This window comes from Sus scrofa, chromosome 13 (assembly GCF_000003025.6).
Source record: "Sus scrofa isolate TJ Tabasco breed Duroc chromosome 13, Sscrofa11.1, whole genome shotgun sequence".
NCBI lineage: Eukaryota > Metazoa > Chordata > Mammalia > Artiodactyla > Suidae > Sus > Sus scrofa.
Genome location: NC_010455.5, coordinates 147202195 through 147229169, shown reverse-complemented (window position 1 = coordinate 147229169; position 26975 = coordinate 147202195). Strand labels below are relative to the sequence as shown.

General features: G+C 43.2%; 1 protein-coding gene across 1 annotated transcript in view; it reads right to left on the bottom strand.

Moving 5' to 3' along the window:
* The window catches only part of CCDC80 (coiled-coil domain containing 80), a 41421-nt gene extending 15584 nt beyond the window's left edge, over positions 1-25837 (bottom strand). The window contains exons 1-3 of the mRNA XM_003132680.4: positions 22007-25837; positions 19683-21583; positions 10881-11037 (exon numbers count right to left, since the gene is read on the bottom strand). Of these exons, the coding sequence (XP_003132728.1) occupies positions 10881-11037; positions 19683-21572 (2047 nt within the window). The 5' untranslated portion in view covers positions 21573-21583; positions 22007-25837. The remainder of the gene's footprint in view (positions 1-10880; positions 11038-19682; positions 21584-22006) is intronic.

Sequence of the window (26975 nt, the reverse complement as noted above, 5' to 3'; positions counted from 1 at the left end):
AGATAAGTAACTTGGACAGAGTTCAAACTCCTAATTGAATCAAAATTAGAACATTAACATCTACCTAACATATGAAGTCACAAAAACCACTGAATGGCTGAGATGAAAGGAAATTGGAGATTGTAGATTTCAAAAATGGTCCCAATTCACTCTTCCCTATACTCTGCCCAGTAACTATAGCTGCCTGTTATGGTGGATGAGTTGAGTTGTTCTGCCTCTTAATTCAAAGTTCATCTATACAACTTGCTTTGGCCAGGGTAAGCCAACCTTTGCACAAGTGACACAAACGGAGGCTAGAAATGGGCTTGTACATTTGGGATTACTGTTGCTTCTGCCAACGCTATGAGATTATGCCCATACTAGCCTTCTGGAGGGTTAAGTCAAGCCAAGTTACTCTGGTCTCATCTCAGCCGGAGCCACTCCTTATCAACTGACAGTAAGTTGACCCATAACATGTGCAAGCCCAGCCAAGATCAGCAGAACCACCTAGCCAACCAGCAATTGACTGAAAACCCCATGGGCAAGTCTACCACGCCAAGTCTAAATCAGCTGAACCTTTCAGACTGTGACTAAATGAACGTTTAATGTCATATGCCACTGAGGTGTGTGTGGGTCTTTATTATACAGCCTTATTATTGGCAGTAGATAACTGCTATAGATGTTATCTGGCCCAACCCAGTCATATTACCAAGGATGAAACTAAGGATGGTAGTGGACACGCTGGTGTGCTGCCCACATCCTACCGCTAGAACTGAGGCTGCTTTGAAAGTTAGCAACTGATGGAGTTCCCATCGTGGCGCAGTGGTTAACGAATCTGACTAGGAACCATGAGGTTGCGGGTTCGGTCCCTGCACTTGCTCAGTGGGTTGACGATCCGGCACAGCTGTGAGCTGTGGTGTAGGTTGCAGACGCAGCTCAGATCCCGCGTTGCTGTGGCTCTGGCGTAGGCTGGCAGCTACAGCTCCGATTAGACCCCTAGCCTGGGAACCTCCATATGCCACGGGAGCAGCTCAAGAAATAGCAAAAAAGACAAAAAAAAAAAAAAAAAAAAAAAAGTTACCAACTGAATCCCTCTCTGAAAATTGCTTTCCTTAGAAAAGCAATTTCTGTTTTTCCCCAAGTCACACCCTTACAAGGAGAGCCCACCTTCAATGTCTGCTGCAGTGGGGGAGGGAGTGGATATAAAAGCTGTCCTCCTTGCCTCAAAGTGAACAACTCTGAAGGGGCAATTGCATTATATTCAAATGCTCGCTTTGTCATCTTTTATTTCTCACCCATCATTATTTCTGACAATATTCCCCATTAACCTACTGCATGCAAATCAGAGTCTATTTCCCAGAGAACCAACCTATCACAGAAACTGCAGAGGCAGCAACCTGCTCAAGTTCATATTGCTAATTAATAAGTGAGGGAGGAGAAGTTCCCGTTGTGGGACAGCGGAAATGAATCTGACTAGGAATCATGAGGTTGCAGGTTTGATCCCTGGCCTTGCTCAGTGGGTTAAGGATCCAGTGTTGCTGTGAGCTGTGGTGTAGGTCACAGATGTGGCTCAGATCTGGTGTGGCGGTGGCTCTGGCATAGGCCGGCAGCTACAGCTCCGATTAGACCCCTAGCCTGGGAACATCCATGTGCTGTGGGTGTGGCCCTAAAAAAAAAAAAAGACACACACAAAAAGTAGTAAGTGAGGGAGGAGTTCCCTGGAGGTTCAGCAGGTTAAGGATGCAGTGTTGTCACTGCATTGGCTTGGATCACTGCCGTGGCGCAGGTTCAGTCCCTGGCCCAGGAACACCTGCATGTCATGGTCAGCCGTAAATAAATAAATAAATAAATAATTAATTAATTAATAACAGAGTGAGGATTAGGTCTCAGGTAATACGACCTCACTCCCATCCTATGTTCTCACTACTTTGACAAAATACGTCACACTCAAGGATAAAGTGGACCAGGATCAAGATTTAAGCCAAACTTTGTACTACTATGACATGGCAAAAAATTCAGCTTCATGGTCTGGATTCTCCTTTCATTGGAAGTATTTTCTGAAATGATTTGATAGAAATAAAAATGATACATGAAGCATTTTGAACTCCCAGAAATATCTACACTATAGAAATATCTACATCTTGAAAGTTTGTACTGAGAACATCTGAGAAAGAAGAACAATGAAAGCCCTGATGAACACTGGATCCAACTAGAATGGGGGGCACTCTAGAGCAAAACAGAGTCCACCTCTGGCTGAATTCTGAGGAGGGTATGCGTGAGGCCAGCCCTCATCTCCAGCTGCCTGCTCCCAACACAGTTTCTGTTCCACTCTGCATTCCGTCTAAATTAGGGCTGGGCAAACAAGAGGTTCTCTTCAGTCTGGGAAAGCAATATAAAATTGGCAGCTTCTTACTAAATTTATCCAAGTTCTGCCAAAGCTCTCTAGTCCTTGTCAAGGGTGACAGGGCTTAAAAGCAAACATTCTTCAGAACACATCCTATAAACTGTCCCCCTGGTCTTGATCCAACTAAAATGATTAAAATGATTCAGAGATGCAAGCCCATTTGGTGGGGTTTGGCCATTCCACACAAGCTGCTCCTGAACCTAAGATTTTTGAGGAAGAACAGGAGGAAGGGTGAGCTCTGCTGTGTGCTGATGAGGAGCAAAACATGTCTCACTTCCCATCCTTGAAGAAATCCATCTCCAAAAGTCAGTGTTAAATTCAGGTATTTCTGAATTTACGTATTTGTTCATGTATTTGTTCTTCCACGACTGACTATAGACAGCAATGATACTGCAGAAAAATTCAGCTTCAATTACAACTTATTATGCACCCACTGTGTGTCAGCCATTATGTCTGAGGCCTCTCTCTGTGACTGCTGCATTTCTGTGATGTCCACGGTTTCTCCTCCTCCCATTCTCTTGACCCTAAATGCAGGCTATTCTTTTAATGTCCCAGGACCACTTCAGCTCTCCCATTGCTTCAGAAGTTCCCAGTCTCCTGCAGTTTTTCAAAGTATGATCCATCGTCTACCTTCATCACAAACACCTTGAGCACATGTTAAAATTACAATCCTTGGATCCAGATCAACTGGATCAGAATCACTAATGGTGAGGTCCAAGAATCTGCATTTTAATAAGCTTCCAGGGTGATGGTAATGAACACTAAGGACAGGGAACTACTGTCCCACAGTATAAAGTCCAAATTTAAGACCATACGTTATGGGAGTTCCCGTCGTTGCACAGCGGAAACGAATCCGACCAGGCACCATGAGGTTGTGGGTTCAATCCCTGGCCTTGCTCAGTGGGTTAAGGATCTGGAGTTGCTCTAAGGTGTAGGTCACAGATGCAGCTCAGATCTGCTGTTGCTGTGACTGTGGCATAGGCTGGCAGCTGTAGCTCCAACTGGACCCCCAGCCTGGGAACCTCCATATGCCGCAGGTGTGGCCCTAAAAACCAAAAAAAAAAAAAAAAAAAAAAAAAAGACCATAGAGACTATACATTATGCTCTAGCCCTTTATTTTCTAGAAACATTCTTCCTCTTTCTGAAATGTTACCCCTATTCTTGTCCACATAGGAACTCCTAGTTACCTGTCTTTACCTCACCTGTGCACTCATAAAAGTTTTTACATCAATGACTATCATCTTGCATTGCTAACTGACTGATTGCATGTCTGTCTTCTTACTAGCTATGAACAACTCAACAAAAGGGACTGAGTTTCGAATCCTCTTCAGTATCCTTATAGCCTGGCCCACAGTGAGCACTCAGCACAGATGTGGTAATGTGAAAACTCTCCCCTAAGAAAGATATCACATGAAGAAAGAGATTAGTGAAGGATAGAGGAAAGAAGGTAAGCCATCCTAGATTCTCATAGGAAACCCATCACCAAACCCTCATGATTTTGTGAGCATTCAATACAGCCCTGCTAAGTGTAGAGAAAACACATCATATATAATTTTTTTCTAAATTTGGGTTTTCATGTATGAGGTCTTTTCAGTTTTATTAATCCCATTTTTAATTAACTGTATATTATGAGGTTTTGACATCTTAAAAAATCCTTCTGGCTAGGGAGAGTCTGCCCCTCCTTGGGCTAGCCAGTTCTTAGAGATAGCAAAGGGCTCAGCTGGAAGCAGCTCTATGCCACCTTATTAATTCAGAGCCCTATCTAGTCTATCTGGCCCATTCCCCGGGGGGGGGGCAATATTCTTTTGCCTTAATCAGTGGTCCCAGGGCCAGATACTGGGCAATTAGGAAACACCCTAGTGTGTCAAGCCTACCAAAACTGTTCAAAGTAGCCCATCCAGCTATTCACCCTGCTCGCCTTATCTTTCCCATGGAAACCCCAAATAAAGGCCATAATCCAGGTTCTCCTTTCATTCTGGCTTCTGCTTCCTGACCAAAACTTGGTGTCCCTCCCATGGCCTTGTGAGATGTGCTGCAGTTTCCCCTCTAGGGCCCGTGAGTAATAAACTCTATTTTCCTTTGGCATTCTGGTCTCTTGAGTGTGATTCACTATGCCACAGCACCATATCTTAAACTCTGTCCTGGAGTAATGTCCAACATAACTGAAACATATTCATAAGGCATTTAAAATATAACTGTCCTGCTCAAGAAGTCAGTACAGGCCAAGAGTCTCTTGGTTGTGCACTGGAGTCATCTGGAGGCAAAGGCTCCAACAAAGCTGAGTTGCTTTTATCTCAAGAATATTCCCAGGATTGCTAAGCAGTGTGTAGTACATTATTTTAGTTAGGATAATCTTGGCTTCCAGTTATGGGATTTACTTCCTTTTGATTGGAAAGGAATAAATTTAAATAACTTTGTCCTTGATCCACTTGCTCCTATTTTACTCTGAATGGGTGATTTGGCTGCCTAGCACCCCACTGTGGGATGAGTGAGTGGATTAAATAGATAGATGGGATTGCCCCGGCCATGCCTGATCACAAAGTTGCTGCTCTCATCTGATCCCTAGAAGGAGTGGTTTGTCTCATCTATGAAGAATGTGTCCTGCCAGGCTGCTTTTCTGCCCTAGAAACTGACTACTACACCTTAAAAGTTATCTAAAATTGATTCGAAAAATATATTTAGAAATCTTTATTTACTCCACATGATTGACCAACTAATTTGAATTATTTGTCCTGGTATTGGAAATCCTCTAATATTGGGTGCCAATCTCTATTTCTAGTGCCCCCTTCCCTTCTACCCTATGCCCAACCTTCTGCTCTAGAGCAAACCTAGATGCAAAGCAGAATCACTTGAGCAACATTTAAAAAACAGATTCCTGGACCCCATCTCTAAACTGAGTCAGTATTGTGGAGTGGGAGTCTGAATTTTTATTCTAATTGATACAGAATACCTATAAGTTGAGATTGAAAAGATCTCAATAGAAAAAATGGGCAAAGGACACTGAAAACAAAGCAAGAGTGTTCCTGAAACATATGAAAAGTTGTTCACTCTTATTCATAAAAAGAGAAATGTGGGAGTTCCCCTGTGGCTCAGCAGTAGTGAATCTGACTAGTATCCATGAGGACGCAGGTTCGATCCCTGGCCTTGCTTAGTGGGTTAAGGATCTGGTGTTGCCATGAGCTGTGGTACAGTCACAGATGTGGCTCGGATCTAGTGTTGCTGTGGCTGTGGTATAGGGCGGCAGCTGTAGTTCTGATTTGACCCCAGCCTGGGAACTTCCATATGCCGTGGGTGTGGTCCTAAAAAGCAAAAAAATAAAAGAAGAAGACGAATGAAGACAATCTCTGTATACACTCACAAGAAAAGATCTCCAGGAAAAAATTTAAGTGAAAAAAGCAGAATGCAAAACAGTATACATAATATACTATAGTCTGTATAAAAAGAAAGGGAAAACAACAAGGACCTACTGTATAGCACAGGGAACTATATATAATATTTTGTAATAGCCTATAATGGAAAATAATCTAATATATATATCTGAATCACCACTTTGTTAAACACTTGGAACTAATACAACATTGTGTGTATATATCTATATATACGCAATGTGTGTATATAATACAATGTGTGTATACACACACACACATATATATGTATCTGAATCACCACTTTGCTATATATCTAGAACTAACACAACATTGTAAACCAACTATACCTCAATTTAAAAAAAAGTCTTTGCTACTCAAGATAATAAAACATTTTACTGTTTAAAAAAGGAGAATATAGGTATTTACATTTATTTGTGTTTGCATGAAAAAGCATTAAATGGATAAATAAGGAATCGTAAATATTTCTCTGGGGGCAGAGAGTTTCAAGGTAAAGGGTCAGGAATGGGCGTAAGACTTGTCCATGTATGCCTTTCTATGTAGCTTTGGATCCAAAAAAATGTATCTTTTTAAAAAAAAAAAATGAGTAAAACAAAAAAAGTGCTTTTGATAGAGCCATCATCTATCAAAAAAACCTACAGTTTCCAGGCCCTTCCTTCAAGTCCACTCACTTCTCAAAATTCTCTCATGCGGACCATCTGTGATGACTGCAATTGGAAGAGCTTATCCCTCCACCACATTCTTTAAGCACTTGTTTTGTACATTTATCAGGTGCTTTTCACCCCTTGATTGTCAGGGGTTGATCTTGACACTGATACACTTGATGTTAGAGGCAGCAAAGGGCAGTGGCATGGCATGAGTGGACGAGTTAGGGGACAGTTTCTCTAGCCTCTAGGGCACGGAGTGATTGATAATCAAAGACTGAATAAACAGAGAGGGACCCCAAGGGCAGTGTCTGGAAATCTGATCACTCAGCCAGCTTTGTCTCCCAGCACAGGGCAGCAGGGTCTAGAGAAAGCAGCTGCAGGGCATTGTCACCACTGAAGAAAGGAGGGATTGGGGCAAAGGGTCAAGTTTTCAGGTGCTCCAGAGGGAGAGCAGCATTTTTTATGGTTATGAGGTTGTCCATAAAGAACAAGTCCCTTCAACAGCATCAAAGACAGAAGAGTATTTCAGGCTGAAACGTATTCTACCATTCTCCCTTATAAAAGTTATTTTAGAGATTCACCTAGGAATTCCTTACTCATACGAATAAGGAGTCAACACCTTCTCTGCATGTGGCCACATTCCACCCTCCATCAAGCTTCTACCTCCCTTTTTTCCTTCCTTCAAAAGAAGCTATCAAAGAGCTGCCTTTGGCCCATAAAAATGTCCTGTGTTTTAGCCCTTAAAATCTAGTGATCAGTACCAGCATCAAAATATTTTTCATCTCTACAAGTTGCTAATCATGTAAGTATATATGTATATCTATATATACATGCCTGCTGTGTTTTCCTCCCACTTCTCTTTTCATCTGTAATAAAGTGCCTTTCTCCAGCAAGTCTTTCCCATAGACACCAATATTCCTATCTTAGATTGATATTTTTTATTTTATTTATTTTATTTTATTTTATATCTTTTTAGGACTGCGCCCATGGCATATGGAAGTTCCCAGGCTAGGGGTTGAACAGGAGTGGCAGCTTCTGGCCTACGCCACAGCCACAGCAATGCCAGATCCGAGCTGCATCTGCGACCCACACCACAGCTCACGCAGTTCAGAGCAACGCTGGATGCTTAAACCGTTGAGCAGGCTCAGGGATTGAACCCTACATCCTCATGGAAACTAGTTGGATTCATTACTACTGAGCCACAATGGTAACTCCCAGATTGATATTTCTAACATCTAACAATTAAGAATACCTTTATGTGTTAGGTCATTCTATTTTTTTAAACTTAATTTTTAAATTATTTAAAAATTTTAATTTTCCTTTTTCTGTTAGGTCCTTCTAAACCCTCACATATAACATGCTTTGGACTGACAAAACCAGATGCGCTTCTTCTGCCCTGGAATTTGCCCAAGCATGAATAACTTTCGTTAGGATAATGATTAAATCTTAAAGTTTCCTGGTGTTTGCAGATCCATCATCGATGTTCAAATACATTTAGCAAGATGGACCAGCTGGTGAAACAGCCCACACTGTAGCTGGATATGGGCCTCTGCTTTTAAGGCCCAGTAAAAGTCTGGAGGAGTAGAGAATACTTGATTTATTTTTAAGGAAAGTAAGGCCATCTGATAGATTTCCAGCTGAAAATCGGTCAGGGCTGGAGATTGGTTCACTGGGACCATGGCGCATGCCAATTCCTATTTTCCCATGGCTGACTCCCAGTCTTGGCTGAAAGTACCACAGCCTTTCCCATAAGGGTAACCTGGGACATGACACAAGGAGAGAAAGGCCTTCCAGGAATTAGTTGAGGAACAAAATAAAAGGCCCCCCAAATCATGTCCAAGCTGCCATTCAGTGAGTGGCAAACACCCAAATCACAATACCTGATTTCCAATAAGGCAGAAGAGAAAACCTCAGCCCTCTACAGTTTATATTCAATCCAGATGTCTAAAAAACAGCAGGATTAATGTTAAAATTCGGCCAAAGCAGCACCAGATGCTTGTAACAGTTAGGACCATACAGAGGCTGAGGTGGAAGATATAATGATTTCTCCAAACTTCTCTGAAATAAAGAATGAGAACTCTTTGCGTGAGTTGGTGGGTTACACAGTTGACAGTGGGAACACCTGGCGGAGGAAGGCTTTCATCACCAGCCAGCATCAGTTTCTGTACTGGATTGAATACCTACTTCCTCTTTAGACGTCTGGATTACAACCAAACTCACTGGCTCATGCTACTCTTTGAAAATCCAGGAAGCCAATAGTTGAAATCAGTTAACCACTAAATATGAGGCTTGGTAATATGGCCCTCAGGCTTCAGTTTTATCACCAAAAGTAGTAACACAGCCTGACCGTGAGGAGCAATTGTGAAGGTTCCCTGTCAACATTGTGTAATTAGCAGAGAGCACCAATAAGGATTTTTCAATTAGGGATGCTCTAGTCCCATGACACCTCACAGATCTCCAGATGCCAGTCAGATCATGGTGGTGGTGATGACCACAGTAAGAGTACTTACTCTGTGAGAGGTATCTACATCCTGATCTTATTAAATCCTCACCTTATTAAATGGATAACTATGTTCTAAGCTGAGACTTAGAAAGTAACTTTCCCAAGGTCACACAACAAATACATTATGACTATGGATTTGAACCTGTTTGTATGACTCTAGAACTTTTTTTGTGTCTTCCCTTTGTATGATTATTGTTGTTATTGGTAAGGAGACACACACACACACACACACACACACACACTCTTCTCTCTCACTCTCTCTCTTTTTTGTTCTCCCGCCATAGTATAGACACAGCACAGGGATAAATGTTCACAAAACAATCATGGATCTACTATGACTTATGATAAGACGTTGGAAATAATGATGTTATTTATTTTTGTTTGGAACTATCTCAGGGAAAGGTGAGCTAATAAAAATAGGGAATGCATAACTGAAGTTCATACCTAAATAAATTTGGGAGACCTGCTGTCCAACATTGTACCTATAGTAAACAATACTGTATTGCGCACTTAAACGTTCGTTAAGAGGGTAAATCTCATGCTGTGTTTTTACCACAATAAAAATATATGACTTAGAAAGCTAGGCTATATTATAATCAAATGGACATTATCATGACATAATTACAACTGATATGTGTTCAATTATATCAAGATCACATGCCAGAAAAATCTGTGAGGTAACATGTATTATGTGTTGTAGTTAAATGTTAACTAATGGGGAAAGTATGTTTTATATTCTTTTAGGTGGTTTCAGATGAAATATACTTTATGAAAAATATGCAAACTGTGCAAACAGTACAAGAAGAAGCATTTTCATTATAATTGAAACAACAATAAACAAAAGTACAGAACCCATGTAAGAAAAAAGTTAAAAAAAAGTAAAGCTCTAGAGATGGAATAGTTATAAAAGAAACTGGGTGGGAGTTCCCACTGTAGCACAGCAGGTTAAGGATCTGGCATTGTCTTTGTGGAGACATGGGTTTGATCCCTGGCCTGGCACTGTGGGTTAAGGATCCAGCATGGCTGCAACTGTGGCTTAGGTCACAGCTTCAGTTTGGATTTGATCCCTGGCCCAGGAATTTCATATGCCATGGGTGTGGCCAAAAAGAACAAAAGAAAGAAAGAAACTGGGTGGGTTAGATCTAGCGCTTCTGACTATGAGGCATAGCCACTCACAGTAAGGCTTGCAAGGTTCCCAGGAGAACTGCAATGAGTTAGCCCTCAGCTGCCCAGTGCTGAGCTGTACACCTTACACGCATCATTAACATGAAAAATTGTGAAAACTACATTCAGCCAAATTCTTCTGCTTTCCACAAGGACGTGGGCGCAGTTCAGTCCATATTTCCAATGACTTTCATTAGCTTCATGGCTTCTCTCAGTCCTGGTTCACTCCCTCCCCAGCCTTGCCAGAGTCAAGAACTCCCGAGGGTCTGGCGGGACCCCATCTGTGAATGCGTTGTCTACAGCCTAGAGGTTGCAGGAGGGTGGAAGATGTTGCGCACAGGCAAGAAGACCCAGGATCCAGACCAAAAAGAAAGTGTCAGAATACCTCTCTTGGGTCTCCCCACACTGTAACACTTCATCCAATCTCCTCTACCTTACCGACTTTCAAAGCATAGAGGGCATGCAAAATTTTTCATTTTAAAGTGCCCCACACAGGGAGTTCCCTGGTGGCCTAGTGCTTAAGGATCCCGCATTGTCACTGCTATGGCATGGGTCACTGCTATGACTCGGATTCAATCCCTTGCCCAGGAACTTCCACATGCTGCAAATAAATAAATAAAATGCCCAAACAACCAGAACCATCCAGAATGGTTATACAAGGCGTTAGGCAGGCTGACCTTTGTTAACTACCAGAAAAGAGCCCTCTTGAATTTCCTTCCGATTCCTCACCAACCTCTCCCATAAGGTGTGCCCCACTTGAGCCATGAGAAAAACAATAACATAATTAAAGTGAATACCTAACTGGAAGTGGTCGATTTTCATGGTGCTGTTGTTGACAGGACCAAAGATGGTGATCACGGAGATTTTCCTCGTGGCCATCTTGCAGAAGCTTTCCAGATACTCATCTCGCTGCTGTACATACATGTTGTTCTCAGCCTTGGGAGCCGTGATCAGCTGGAGGAGGAGGGTAAAAGCAAGCAAATGTTAACTCACAGTGTTAGTTTCACACTGAGGCAATATCCAAAGGGATGATTTGGAATAGAGGACTGGCAGTGCCTGACACCTATGCTAAAGAAACCAGACTAAATTGTTTTGTTGGATAGTTAACACAATTAAGGCCAAAAAGAGACCATTTGGAAAGGACTCCCCCTGCCTTCTCCCCCTCCCCTCACCGACCCACCCATGGCATATGGAGTTCCTGGACCAGAGACTGAATCTGAGCCACAGCTGAGACCTATGCTGCAGCTGCCACAATGCCGTATTCTTTAATCCACTATGCTGGCTGGGGATGAAACCTTCGTCCCATCACTGCAGCGATGCCACTGATCCCACCGCACCACAGCGGGACCTCCAAATGCTCTCTTCTTTTATTTTGATCTTCACTACCTTAATTGGTTGGTCAGACATTCATGAGTTCAGTGGTTACTATTATTTCATGTCTCACAGGGTTAAGTTTCAGAGCCAGGCCTTGGGCACTACAGGACATTCAATGGTTTAGAATCTTTTTTCAGTAACCTTGCAAAGAATTTTTAGGATGGAATTTGGGCCCAATTTTGTCACATAGAATGAAATCATTGTCATATTGGAACTGCACAGAGCTTGTGGTGGATGTCTTTGATGTTGGAGTCCTCCAGCAGGATGGATTTTCCTCTTTCAGTTCAGACTTCTCTCCAATTCAAACCCAGTATTTTTTGCCTAGCCCCTGTGTCTCTCTTTGAACCCCTAACATCTGGGGAAACAAAAGAGCAATAGAAAGAGATATTTTAGTCACCAGCTACCTGAGAAAACATATATTTCCTTATTTTGGGTAAAAGAAAGGTACTTTTGTTGTTGTTGTTGTTGTTGCTTTTTAGGGCTGCACCTGCGGCATATGGAAGTTCCCAGGCTAGGGGTCGAATCAGAGCTGCAGCTGCCAGTCTAAACCACAGCTCACAGCAAGGCTGGATCCTTAACCCACCAAGAAAGGCCAGGGATGGAATCCATATCCTCATGGATGCTAGATGGGTTCATAAGCTGCTGAGCCACAATGGGAACTCTTAGGGCTCCTCTTAAACTCTAAGAATGCCTCAGTGTTTTTATCTAGCCTGATATAAAAGCCTTTTCACTCTTGTGATTATTTTTGTTGCCTTTTCCTGAGCCTTCTCCAATTTTACCAGGTTTTTCCTGAGCAGACACCAAACTGTGTGCCATACTCATGTGTGCGTGGACATATGCTGTTCACCCTGGAGGTGGAAGGACATGAAGTTTTATTCTGATGAAGACCAACCAGGTAGTTGTTGATCTCTTCGACCCCAAATAGTTCACTAGGCTGACATCTGCAGTAAACACTGTCGAGTCACCCTTTTCAGGCTCATCATCAGCTCAGAGGCCAGCCTCTACACACTTTCTTGCATTTAACCAATTCAAATTTATTAGCCACTTTTCTACTTACCCATCTAACCTTATAAAATATTTCTGAAGTTTGTGGCTATTGTCTCAGCATGTTTCAGAGGGGAAGTTGCCGTTAACCTCTTTATCAAATACTTCATCAAAATGGTAATAAATCTGGTCCCAGCTCATCCTGTTGTTTATTTTTCTCTGTCACAGATGTGTTTATTGCTGCCTGCAGGCTTTCCCGTCTAAGAATTCTCTGTGCTTGACAAAATACTATCCTTCATGGAAATCAAAGTGAGTTCAACAGCTTCTGAGTGGGATATTAAGAAAGGTTTTTCCAGGATGAAGTTATTTTTTTCGCAGGTTGTTATTTATTTTAAAGTACACATGATTTCATCTATTTTTGGTTTTGTGTTTATATGCCTCTTCAGATGGACAGGGTGGGTAGGAAATGCTTGTTTTAGAAATATAGTTTCCCAAGAGGAAAAATAATAAAATTTCCCCTAATTTATTCATGGATTCATACCTAGCTTTAAAAAAAAAGATTTAAGGTGGCTATTAAAAGATATAGTGATGGTACCTTTGCTTTGTTTGTTATTTTTAATTAGCTACTCGACCTTTGAAAATATTTCTTTAGGTTTTGATGGTAGCCCATATCTTAGAGTTTTATTTTTAGGTGGTATGCTTTGGGTTTTTCTTTCTGGCTTTTCTCTGCTCACAAATGTGTTATTTTGAATATATAAAGTGACTATTTAAGTGAGAACAGAAAATAGCCAAAAACAAAGGTAAGATTTACTGGTAGTGATTTTGGACTCCTTATTCTAAATGAAGAATTAGGCTTTATTTAGAATATATGCTAGATTACTGATGATTACTTGCGTCTGTAACTTCAAATCCATACAGAGTTTGCATTTCATTTATGGACCCTCGTCCATGGACAGACTGATACGACATAATTTTAAGAGTCCTCGAAGCTCCCTCTGGTCTTTTTTTTCTCCCTTGTGCATAATTGAGAATTTTAGGGAATATATAGTCATACAGAACCTCATTCTTTCTTCCAGGCAGTTTCTTCCAAGTATTCTGAACACAGTAGCCTTGGGCCATGGATACCCAGTGGGAATTGCACTTAAATAAATAAAGAGCTCTGATGTTTGTTTTCACCTCAGGCCCTTTGCCCAAGGAAGCCTTGACCCACTCCTGAGGTGACATTCGTTTAGCATGACTCACTTCCCAGCTTCCCTCCACAGCCTGGCCTTGGGTTCCCTTGCTAAACTTTCCTGCTATACCTCCCTTGCATGACCTCTTTGCCCTATAGCCAATCTGCATCATGAAATGAGAGGAACCTAGGCAGAGTGGTACAGAGAAAGGGGATTGCAGTCAAAACTGGGAGTCCTGCATTTTAGTCTTAGTTCAACCCTTGGCTATTCCGTAACCTCAACAAGGCCACTTAACCTTCTGGACCTTAGCTTTCTCACCTTTACAATGGAACCACTTCCCTACCAACTCATAAAGTAGTGAGAATCAAGAAAAGAAAAAAAAAAAAAGGTATATGTACAGGCTGTGTTCACCAGAGCACTGTAAGATGGATGTTGCCTCCGAATAACTCACTCGTATTTCTTCCTCTGCCCTGACCTACATCACCCTTCCCATCCAGGAAGCCCTCCCCTCCTCTCCCCCTTATTAGAATCTGAGTTATTCTTCAGCTACAGCATCCAAGTCTCTTCTAGCCCTAAACCATCACTTTCTCCTTTTAAAGACTGTTCCTACTGTCTGCACCACTCACCTGGAATTTATCTATTTCCTTGATTTACCTTTTTGGCTTATGTTTATGTCACATTCCACCAACCAGAGTATAAATTCTTCAAGGCCCTGAAGCCCCAGCCCTATCACTGCTGTGCAGAGAGCAGGAGCACAGTGCCGGCCCAGGTTCCTCGAGGTGCACAGATCAGTCCAGCCAGAGGACTGGTTCCCGTGGTTATGGAGGTCCACATGCAGCCCACCAACCCTTGGTAAAGATACTCTCCCTTACATTCAATCTGCTCCTTGAGTTTGCATCAGGGAGAATAGAGGAGGCTCATCATCTGAGCGTATTTCAGCAACTCTTTCCCTGTGTATTGGTATCTTCATACCATTCATTTTCTATGATGCCAGCCTTTCAAACAGTATTTAACATGGTAACCATTTCCAGTCCCCTCTTCCTAAAAAGAGCATTCTAGAACATCTCGGTAAACATATTGTCTCGCATTTGGCCTCTTTCCAGTGTGCTGGTGATAAATCAGAACATGTTTCATGAATTTAGAATTGTGTTGCTCTTTTTTATGTTTCTGTTCCAACTGGTGTGTTGCCACAAGGAGCCTCAGAGTGTAATGAAGCCAGTTTGCATAAGTAAAGGACGCCAGCAGGAATGGGAAGAGGCTGTTCGAAGGCTTATCTTATTTGAATACTGTGTTAGACTCAAAGCACTAGATTTTTACAGGATTCTGAGAAATAACATTCCAGCTGGTTGCCTGCCTTAGTAAACTGGAGCTTCATATCCTTTTCTAAAATTAAACCAAATAAGTAGATTGTTGTCCCAATATCCACATTTCTGAGGTTAGGTTAAAAGTGTTAGCAGACTTGAATTACGGGAGATGCACTCTCCAAAGAATGCTTAAACTGAACTCCAATCCATGGAATTCAGCATGCTGAGTCCTCTTGTTCATTGACAAGTAGGAAAATCTCAGGGCCCAACATGATGGCTTTTCAGTTATACACATGGGTTCTCTTGCTAACCTTTTCTGCTATACCTCCCTTGCATGACCTCTTTACCCTATAGCCAATCTATATCATGAAATGAGAGGAATCTAGGCAGAGTGGTACAGAGAAAGGGGATTGCAGTCAAAACTGGGAGTCCTGCATTTTAGTCCTAGTTTTAGTTATACACACAGAGTCCAATGTTTCCGTGATAAACAGCTTATCTGTATTCTCACTGTCGTCAGTCCCAAATGGACACCAACCAGTCTGAGGGATTAGGTTAACTGGAATGCAATCTGTTGTTCTCCGTGGACTGGGTGGAAAACCATCAAGTTGAGACACAGAGAACTAGCTGGGTATCAAAGGCAGAAACACTACACTGGTGCTCAGCACAAAATATTGTCCATTAGTATATCTTACCATATATCTGAGTAATTTAAGGTTGAGAATGAATTTTAAAACATCCTTTTTTTTTTTTTTTTTCTGTGCCCCACAGCATGTGGAAATGTGGAAGTTTCCAGGCCAGGGATTGAACCTGCGCCACAGCAGTGACTTTAGCTGCTGCAGTGACAACACTGGATTATTATTATTATTATTATTATTATTATTATTGTCTTTTTTTTTTTGAGGGTGGATGCACCAGCAGCATATGGAGGTTCCCAGGCTAGGGGTCAAATTGGAGCTGTAGCTGCTGGCCTATGCCAGAGCCTCAGCAACACGGGATCAGAGAAGTGTCTGCAACCTACACTACAGCTTATGGAAATGCCAGATCCTTAACCCCACTGAGTGAAGCCAGAGATGGAACCTGCATCCTCACAGATACTAGTCAGATTCGTTTCCATTGAGCTGCAACAGGAACTCCCTGCAACACTGGACTCTTAACCCACTGAACCACAGAGGAACTCCCAAACTTTTGTATTATTAACTAACAGGTTAATTTCTGTTTCCTCTTCAGTTTATGGCTGATGCCCACGATAAGCTCATACCCATGAGAAGGCAGCATGGGAGAGCGGCTTGAGTTTGAGTTTTAAAATTAAACAGACCTCAGTTCTACTTTTGGCTTTGTCCCATATTGGTTATACACCTCGGGAAACTTCTCAATCTTACTAAGTTTCTGTTTCCTCCTCTATGGATGGAGTTAATAAATCCTGCCTCATAGAATTGTTCTGAAGAGTAACCCACACAGACTCAGCAAAGCACCTTGCAGGATGTGCTCCTTTTGGTTGACAGGCTGAAAGGCAGGGGGTTTGGAGGCTTGACCTCTGGCCTAAGAATAGGATGCCTGGCTATATCTACAGCCATTAGGATGCTGTTCACTCTACCATAACTTAAACCGTCATGGCTAGTGTTTCTCTAAGTAATTGGTTAAGTAGCAATTATGTGATATTTTCATAACTAAAGAATTATATAAATAAATGCAAAACACTAGGGGTTTATGATTAAATGTAGAAAATATGGAAAGATGAGCTAAAAGGCCTGCAGAATTTCTTGGAATGTAAGCCTTATTTTAGTTCTAGTGCACTGGGTTAGGTAGAGGCCAGTTGGAGGGATGGATATGTTATCAGCTGTACTTGAACAGCTTGGAGACTGCGAAGCCATAATGAATATTAATTGAATCACTGAAACTTCCTGAATGCATTAGTCATGTTTGAAGGGAAAAATGAATGGATAAAAAGATAAATGGCACCAGCAGTATCTTTCACCCAGAAACACAGGTCTCTTCTCTGTCAGGTGAAAATACTCTTTTCTCTCCATCTTTTGACTTTACATTGTTTATTTCATCATATCTTTTCAAATTCATTCTTATTTTAGACATCCTTAGCTCTTCAGAGAACACAGTTCTGCTATGATCATCAGCTGGGCTCACGTGGGATCACAAAATCGAAATGCCTCCTGTTGGTACTTTCTTTCTAATAACAATCCTGGTTCTCTGTCCAGCCCCAAAGTGTAACACTGCCACGAGCAATCCCAGCTGGTTTCTGTTTTGCCTCACATGACATCAGCTAGAAGCTGTTGTTTGAGTTTCATTTGCTAGAAATTTATGATCAAGGAATACCGTTAAAGGCAGAAAAGACCCAGCTGGGTTTTCAAACCCCTGACTAAGGGAGTGGAAAGAAAGAGAGAAAAAAAAAGGCATGACTAATATCAGGGATATCGTATGAAAACCCCTTTCTTTTGACTCACAAACGAGAGGCAGTGGAAGTATTCGCCAGATGGGTGCACAATAACAATCCTGACATTTTACCCATGATTATTTCCCCCCTGGTTTAAACCTGACCATGAGGAACACGATGCCTGCCCTGTTAACCAAATGGCCAGGGCTGGGTGATGTGCTTTAGCAGGGTGGACGAAGTCACAGGTCCTCAGGAAGAGAGCAATAAAACACTTAGAGCACTCTAAGCAATAGAGCACTAACACTTTCCCACACCCCAAGGAGAGCAGTTTGCCCCCTGCAGGTTCTGTACCAGGTAGAGTTCTAGTCTGAAGTTAGTGATTCTTTTGGTTCTGAATGGAAGATTTCCACTTAAACTTATATACTCAGGGAATAACCAAGCAGCTGTTAAACTACTCTAACAGTCAGCCTATCCTCTGCTAATCTGTTTACATAGTTACTTTAAAGCTTTGGTTAAAAACGAGTAACAACATACAAAAAGTATATAACAAGACACACACACACACACAAACCTGTAGAATCAACCAAAAGTTAGGTTTTGTTCTAATACAAAGATAAGCTTTGGATGGAACAGCTAAGAGAATCTGGGATCATGCCCAGCCATGAAAAACACAACACACTCTGCTCTGAATAGTGTTTCAAACGCAAACGCTCATTTAGCTTTTTAAAACCACTAAAGATAAGTAGACAGCAGAGTCGCTTTGTTCAGGTCATTTGTCCAAATTTAGTTGAAAAAATTAAAAGACTCTCTGAGAGATGTGTTAAGAGAAGAGTGTCTATCTCTTTTGGTGGCAGGAAAGCAGGGTATGGAGGCACTCTGTTCCTTCAGCAGAACAGATGCTGCACCAATTGCAGGAGACGGCTCCCTTCCACCCAGCTCTCTGAGAGAATCATTCCTGATTCTGGAGACCCAACATTAACTTACTGATCTTTTCCTCTGGAGTAACTGCCTCATACCTGTTCCTCCTAGACAGTCTAGAGTAAAATGATAGCATTGAAAAGCTAGGGGTAAAATCTTGGGAGAGCACTAAAAGAGGGGCAAGGAGACACTGAAGAAGAAGGAGCCGCTCTCATTGCTGATGAGAATTGTCCTTACACTTAACATGGGGCTTGTTCCCATCCAAAGCCCTTTGCAGTCTGACTAGATTCTGGTATCATTCTTTGGACAATGGCAAGGAACTTCCAAAAGAGTTACTGAAATGGACCTGTGACTTGCTCAACACTTAGGGCACTCAGAACCCAAGGGCAAGTACAAGTAAGGACTGCTTATCTCCTTTTCTCACACACACTCATTTTCTAGAGCCTCAGGAGAAACTGATGTGACATCTTGACTCCAAATCCAGCTGTGTCTCTGGGGTATCAGAAATTGGAACAATTAACCCAGTTCCCTATACTCCATCCTTTTTGCTTCTTACTGGTAGTTGGGAAGTCATAGGGAGGCAGCCTTAGGAGAGAAGATTTTAGCCAACTGTTTGGCTTTTTTTCTTATTAGAGTATAGTTGACTTACAATGTTGTGTCAATTTCTGCTGTACAGAAAGTTACCCAGCTATATATATATATATATATATATATATATATATATATATATATATAAAATCATTTCCTCATACTGTCTTCCATCATCTACCCCAAGAGACTGGATATAGTTCCCTGTGCTGTACAGTAGGACCTCATTGCTTATCCATTCTAAATATAATAGTTTGTATTCTTAAAAGTATTCATGGGGACAGACCAACCAGGACCCTTCCCCACTCCCAGTCCCCCCAACCCCAGGCTGAGCTACTTTCTCCTTAGAGTCTTCCAATTGTTGATACAGACCTAATTAAGGGGGAAAGGAAGACACTCGTCATTTCCCCACACATATGCTTCTAGTTCATAACCTCATACTGAGAGAAACCATTTTCCTAAATTGTGACAGCAGTCAACATATTCCATTCTAGGAACTCTTTTTTTATTCTTTGAACTTGGCAAAAGGGAGCTCTACCTAGAACTGTCCCATGGAAAAGAGCGGTACGGATGAGGCTGGGGCTGATGGGTTTGGAAGAAGGTGGGTACAGGTGCTTCCTGGGCTCATATCTAAGATTCCCCAGCCATTGACTCTGTACAGCCTATGAGTCCGTGGGGATAAAAATTAAAAGAATATCTAAACCAAAAGGAGCTGCTGGCCTGGCTGCCCTTCCTTGACAAACTTCCTGATCTTAACATAGTACATGTTCTGACACAGCCTGCCATCCAACAATGTGATTTTAGAAAAATAACACACCAAACCCTAACACTGCCTCAAGCTCACAGAACAAAGCCAAGGAGAAGATCACTTACCAGGAGCCTTCGTTTGCCTTCAAAGGGCCCCAGCAGGTCAGTCACAGGCTTCCTGGGACTCTGAGTGAAATGTTTGGTGGGTTTCAGTTGCCCATCCTGCTCTGTCCTCCCTGCCTTTTTTTTCTTGTTCTTCTCTTTCTCCTGTCTGCTCTTCTTCTCAGCCTTGTCCTTCTTCACTTGTTTTTCACTCTTGAGTAACTTGTCTGCTTTCTCACTCTTCACTTTTTTTTTCTTCTCCTTCTCGGGTTTCTCAAGCTTTTCATGCTTTTTGGACTCCTTTGCTTTTTTTGGGGGTAGGTTCCCCACCTGCAACTCCTCCTCCAGCTGAGACGCCGTCGGCCGGCTGAGGTCATACTTATCCTCATACTCATTACTAAGAATTTTGTCCTGGGTTTTCTTTTTGGGAGGTTTCCCCTTTGCTGGCTTGTGAGGACCTGGCACCACATTTGGGTCCCGGTGGCCATGCTCCCGCTTGTCTGTGCGGTTGTCCCGGAAACGGCCCGCGCCGGGCCGGGTGCTGGGCTCGGAGATGGTGGTGGGAGGGGCAGCCGTGAAGCTCTCGAAGCTGGTGGCTTTGCTGGGCTTCCTGGTGGTCTGCGGCTTTTCCTTAGGCTGCTCCTTCCTGGGTGGAGGGTAGAGATTCTCTGAGGCCACGGACCCCCTGGCAGTGGTCACTTCGGCTGTTGCAGGGGACCTATGGGGGTGGTCGGAAGGGTGGGCCCGGGGGGTCCAGGGCCTCTGGGTGGTTGGAAAGGCCGTGGTGGTTGTAGGTCTTGCAGCTATGGTCACCACCCGAGAGGTGGCCCGAGTCACTGTTGTGACTGGAGCAGGAGGCAGGGTGGTGGCCCGTGGGGTTGGAGGAGGTGGGGGAGGGGCCCCCGTCGGGGTGGCCGGTTTTCTCAGCACCTTCAGCCGGCTTTCTCTGGTTGGTGGCATTTGTGCTCTCCTCTGCTCTTCTTTCCTCTTCTCACTGCTCAGGCCTGGTCTTCCTGCCTCTCCACCATTGTTCCCCTCCTGCACCACCTGGCCCTCCACCCCAGAGGCCTTACATTTTTGCACAAAACCCTTCTGCCTGATCTTCTCTATCCTGCGGATGGGGCCCTGGTCGATGATCTCGTACATGGCCTCCAGCCTGACGGGGTAAGGGTAGCGCTCTTCCACCTGCAGTGTCTTCTTCAGGAGCACCATGCTGAACTTGCCCTTCTCCAGCTTCAAGAAACTCATGAGCTTTGGGATGAGGCTGGGGTCCAGGGGCTGCTCTAGGACCCGGCCTTCGCTGGTGATCCTCCGCACTTTGCCGCCTTCTTCTCCTTCCTGGTGGAACAGCACGATCTGCTGGATGTGCCTCTCCGCCAGCTCACAATACACGTCGTCCTTCAGGAGGCTCATCATGAGGCGGTAGTAGCCTTCCGAGGCGTGAGGGGCCGAGATGACCCACACCCTGTTCTTCCCTGCAAAGCTGGCAAGGATGTTGGGAGAGCTGGACCCAGACGGGAAGCGCAACATTCTTGACCGACCCGAGGACCCCTCATCTCGGACCATCTGACGGGGAGAGCTCTGGGCTGCTGGTCTCTGCTCAGTTCTCACCGGGGCCCCACTGATGCCCAGCGAGGCTGGCAGTGCCGTTGCGTGAGCCACTCTCAACACCGGTATGCTCCTCCTTCTTTGGAGAGACTGAAGGTTTGGTTCTCCCAGAGTGGTTCTGTCAATTCCCTGAGACCTCCCTGTGTGCCTCAGTAACCGAGCTGGCCTTCTGTTGGTGGGGGAAACCAGAGGCGCTTTCCGCCCTCCATGGCTCACTCTATTCCTGGCCTGCAAGTGGGGCTCTGATCCGCACACCAGCCACAATGCCAACAGCATGGTAAAACTGGGTCCCATTCTCCATATCATTGTGCAATCCACTTTGAGGAGGCAGCAGGGTCAAAAGACAGAGAGGGGAGGCCAGAGAAAAAAAAGAAAGAAAGAAAATCATTTAATTGCAAACAGAACTGGGCATTATCTCTTTCACTATCTCCGCCAGGGGGAGGGGGAAGGGGTGGATAGGGAAGAAGGAGGGAGGTCAGGGAGTGGAAAATCGGATGAGATCCTGTTGCTTTTTAGTCCCTGTAATTTATCCGTGCTTAGCAGAGACAGTTACATTAAGCAGGAAACTCCACTCAATTCCCCATTCAGCATGCTTGCACTGTTTCAACTGACTGATGCTCCAGAGAAAAGGCACACTGAGCATATTAATTATGACAACATTCCTATTGCAGTTCTTCAAAAAAAAAAAGCAACAAAGAAACAAACAGACACAGCAAAGACAGGCAGGGTTACACACTTACATGGTGGCTCATGGAGATGGAATGTGGAGGGTTTAAAAAGCAATCTGAAGTGTGCTCCCAGGACAGTTCCTAGATGAAATACTTTTCCTCCGAACTCTCTTCTCCTTTGAGAGGCTGGCTGATACAAAGGGGTGTGCTGCAGCTCCAGCTCCCAAAGCCGCACACAGACCACCGCCTGTCCGGACCTGACGGCTGAGCTGTCTTCTTTTCTTTCTGGCTGTGCCTTTTTACCTTCTTGACAAGTAGGATGCGGTGAAAGGAGCTGTCCTTTTAAGTCTTTGCATCTCCATGTGTCTGCCGCTTCTGCTGGGGCTTCTTGTGTCTGTGTGTGCCAGTCCCCACAGCCGACAGCACTGGACTCCCCTTAAAGTGGAGCCCCAGCTCTTTCTGAATCTTGCTCTTTCTCTCTTTCCAGTTCCAGGATTCTTATCACCCTTTCCCCCACAGTCTGGCTTCGTCCTTTTGTTTCCGAGCGTAAAAGCCCTGGGATTAATATGTTTTCCAGGCTGAGGGAAAACACAGGAATGTGATGTTGAAAAAGGACTTTTCTCTTTTCCTTAGGCTTCTCTCCTCCCTTTATTTCTCGCCACCTTTTCCTCTCCTCTTTTTCCTTCTCCTTTTTCTTCTTCCTCTTGCCTGGATTCAATCCCAGAAATGCCAGGACAACCTCAGTTTTGATCCAAACCAAACTCAAACAACAGCAGCCACTGGAAATCAAGGAAACTTCACTAAGAATTTAACAGATCAGCAAAACACCGCCTCCTTCCCATTTCAGCACGGTGAGCGGTGAGCCTGGACTGGGGAGGGGGTGTAGGGGAGGGGGCTGTTCTTTGGGGTAGGGGAAAGTTTTGAAACATTGCACATCATCATAAATCACTTAAGAACTGGATGGCTGAGGACTTAACCCCTTCCCCACCGAGTCATCAGGACACTGTCCCTTCCTGTTTGTACTTACACTGCACTTTGGAAAAGGGAAAATTCTCAGATTTCTACATCTGACTGCTTGGTTTTCCTAGTGACAGATACTCATTTGGCTCAGAGTGCTTGGCTGTACGTACAACGACAGTATATATATATTAGTTCCATGGGTATATTTTTATCTCTTTCTCCCTGCTTCATGAGTTTAGTTTGAGGTTGGAAAAGTCCATGGAAAACATGGCTGGTGTTGTTTTTATTTTATGCTAATTGGAGATCGTATTACTGTGTTCTTGTTCCTAGTTTCTACTTGGCATGAAAGGAAGCTGGTAAAAGGTTAGAAATGCAGGCAGTGGCTGCTGTTCTCCTGAGATTGTGGTCAGCCATTACACAGGGAAAGGCTATTATGACCTCCAGTTCTGGGTTCAGGCTAGAGAAGGTAGGCCGAGAGCTTCCTCAGAGGACACAAGTGTGTATGCATGAGTGTGTGTGCATGTGTGTGTGTTGCAATATCTTGCTCTCCAGAGGCTTTGCGTGTCCAGAGGGTTTTAGGCAGTCCTTAGAAGTAACCATGTCAGATCCCAAAGGAGAGAATGAGGCAGCTCTGTGAGTATGCCTCCTGGATCTGCCATGAGGATTCAGCTTTTAGTGGGGAGGAAAGGTGCCTTGGGTTATGTAGATATTTCTTCCAGCCTCTCCAAGTGCATTCAAGCAGTATTAACTGCCATAGAGATTGGTGACCCAGGGTTTTCAGAAGGATCCCTATAAGCTAGGCTGTATCAGTGGCTACTGTCTCTGGATAAAACATGGTGCCTAGTTACTCCTTTTGATCAGCCCCACCTCAGACTGGTCATTTACTTTTCCTTCACATAAGCTCCCAGCAGTGAATTGACCACCTGGAGGGGTTGACTGTCAGGTTCTCAGACCACAGCATGAAGACCAAAGGGTGCCAAGGAAAAGGCCTTCCTGTGGAGCCCTCTCAGACACCCATGAGCACAGAACAAAGGTGGGCTTCAGGCTGAAATCCTCTGTCCAGTGGAGTTAGAGATTTCCTCTTTCCTGGGATTCACCTGTTAAGTTGATCAAATGCCCTGTGCTAAATTGGACAGTCTTGGATGTGATTTTCTTTCTCGAATCATCATGTGTTCCACACAGTCCCCTACTGGCCTGCCTCCCTTCCTTCTTTGCGCCTCTCCCTGCTAACAACAACTACCATTTATTGAGCACTTTCACGTGAGGCTCTGGGCTTGACACTTTCATGTAGTCTTTAACCCTCACAGCATCCCTAACAGATAGATGGGATGGTCCTCATTTTACAGATAAACAACCTGAGACTGAATGAACGGAAGTATTGCCTACTGTTGCACAGATGCTAAGAGGTGGCTCTGAAATTTGAACCCAGGTGTCTACAAAGCATTGTATTAAACTGTCCCCCCCCATCATTTTCTTCCCATGCCTTCTGCCTTCTCTTTTTCCTTTTTCTTCAATTTCTTTTTGTGTTCCCCAATTCATAAAAGAGTTTCATTTATTTGCTTAGCCAGAGCACTTGTACTTTTAGAGTCCTTCATTCTGGAATAATTGTGTAACCATCCTTTTTGCCTTTCTTAATAGGTCCTTAAAGTCTTTTATTCTTTTTCTTGAATATCCCATGGCTTCCACTAACCTACACAGAATGTGCATAACATTCGTCATCTATGCAATGGTAAAGTTGAAATCAAGTCACTTTAGCAACCTGGATTGTACGGGGAAAGCCAGCCCAATCCTGACCTGTGTCTTCCTGGGGGGACTCAGACTTTCTTCCCTCCTGTAAGCATCAGCCACTAGATGGCACGCTAAACACACAGGAGGGAGAAAACCTAACTGCCACCTCAGTGTCTCCCCAGTTTTCCCCACCGCACCCTCTCACAGACTCACAAGCATTTTTCAACCTCAACACATAAAGCCTCTCCTGGGACCTCAGAAAATATTCCCAGGAAAGTCCAGGGAGCATACATCTGTTAAGAGCAGTTAGGAAGCAAGTTAGCATGCACCTCTTTCTGGAAAAGCCCATACCGATGTATGATTTGCAATGATCTTCAATTTCTAGTCCATTTCTAGTCAATTTCTAGGCTTAAAATCTCTGGTTTTTGTTGTTGTTGTTGTTGGTCTTTTTAGGGCTACACCCATGGCATATGGAGATTCCCAGGCCAGGGGTCCAATCGGAGCTACAGCTGCCAGCCTGCACCACAGCCACAGCAACGCCAGATCCGAGCTGCCTCTGTGAACTACACCACAGGTCACGGCAACGCTGGATCCTTAACCCACTGAGCAGGGCCATGGATCAAACCCAGAACCTCATGGTTACTAGTCAGGTTTGTTTCCTCTATGCCAGAACTGGAACTCCTCCTAAAATCTCTATTTTTAAAAGCACTCCACCTAGATCTTTCCTTTTTTTTTTTTTTTTTTTTTTTTTTTTTTTTTTTTTCTGTTACCTAAGAAAGAAATAGTAACTAATTGCAGAGAGAGAGAAAGAGAGTGGAGAGAGATTTTTGAGATCAATGTTGAGAGAAATGTAAAAAGAATAAAATCCAAAACTAGATTTTAGAAATCCTAATTTAGGAACACACTGACAAGACACTGCCTGACATTTGTCACACAGTAATTTGGAGGGAGTAAAGGAAAGAATGTGCAAAACAGAATTACTTCAGTGACACTGGGATAGGGGGGATTATTTGATGAAAATCATACTAAACATAAGGAGGCAAGCAGAGGAGGGTGTGCTAACTGAGCAGAACTGCACTGACCTGGGACTAAGACTCAGGAAAATATCCTGTCCCAGGCACCCGAGAGAAACTATCGTTTCTGTCACATACACTTGATCCTCTGCACAGAGCAACACTGTGTGGATCTTACTGACTGGATTCAAAACATTGTTCTACTGCCTAAAAAAAAAAAAAAAAAAAAAAAAAAAAAATTATTTACTGAAGAGGAAACTATGAAAACAAATGAAGAGGAAAAAGATGCAAGTTCTTCATGTGGTCTTGAAGGGAAACCACCTCTCCCACTCTGTGATAACCGGTACCCCCAGCAGGAAAAAGAGCAGAGCCATTTTCTTCCCTTTTTCCATTTGCAGACTTTAATCAAAATTCAGTTTTCAGCCATGTTTATGGTGTTCAGAGTGAAAACGAACTCTTCTCTTTCTTAGTATAGGACAAACTAAAGTAATAAACAGCAAAGTCAAGGGGAAAGCCCATAATCAGGCTGCTGCTGCGGCCCAGGGAGGCTCCGAAGAAAGGGTAATCCCCAAAAAGAAACACCCTGAACTTGTCCCTGAAATGTCAACAAGGTCACAGGCTTAATCCAAAGTTAAGGTATATGTATACTTAAAAAAAAAATAAATAAATCAAAATAAAAGTTACCTGGTAGATATGGGCCAAAACTTTGGGGGAGAACAGTTTCAATATCCTTTTTTTTTATTCATTTAGTTTTGATTACTTCAGTTTTTTTGTGTTTTTTGTTGCTGTTGTTATTTGTTTGTTTTTGGTGGTGGTGGGGGGACTTAAAGGACTTTTTTCCAAGTGGAAAGTTGTTTAATTAAGAAAATGTTGAATTCTTTTTTTTTTGTAGTTTTTTTATTACTCAATGAATTTTATTACATTTATAGTTGTACAATGATCATCACAACCAAATTTTATAGCATTTCCATCCCAAACCCTCATGCATCCCTTCACTTCCCCCAATCTGTCTCATTTGGAAACCCCAAGTTTTTCAAAGTCTGTGAGTCAGTATCTCTTCTGCAAAGAAGTTCATTGTGTCCTTTCTTTAGATTCCACATGTAAGTGATAGCATATGACCTTGGTGTCTCATTGTCTGACTGACTTCACTTACCACAATAATTTCTAAGTCCATAGCCACAAATGCTGTTATTTCTTTCCTTTTAATGGCTGAGTAATATTCCATTGTGTATATGTACCACTTCTTCTTTATCCACTCCTCTGTTGATGGACATTTAGGTTGTTTCCATGTCTTGGCTATTGTATAGAGTGCTGCAATGAACATTGGAGTACATGCATCT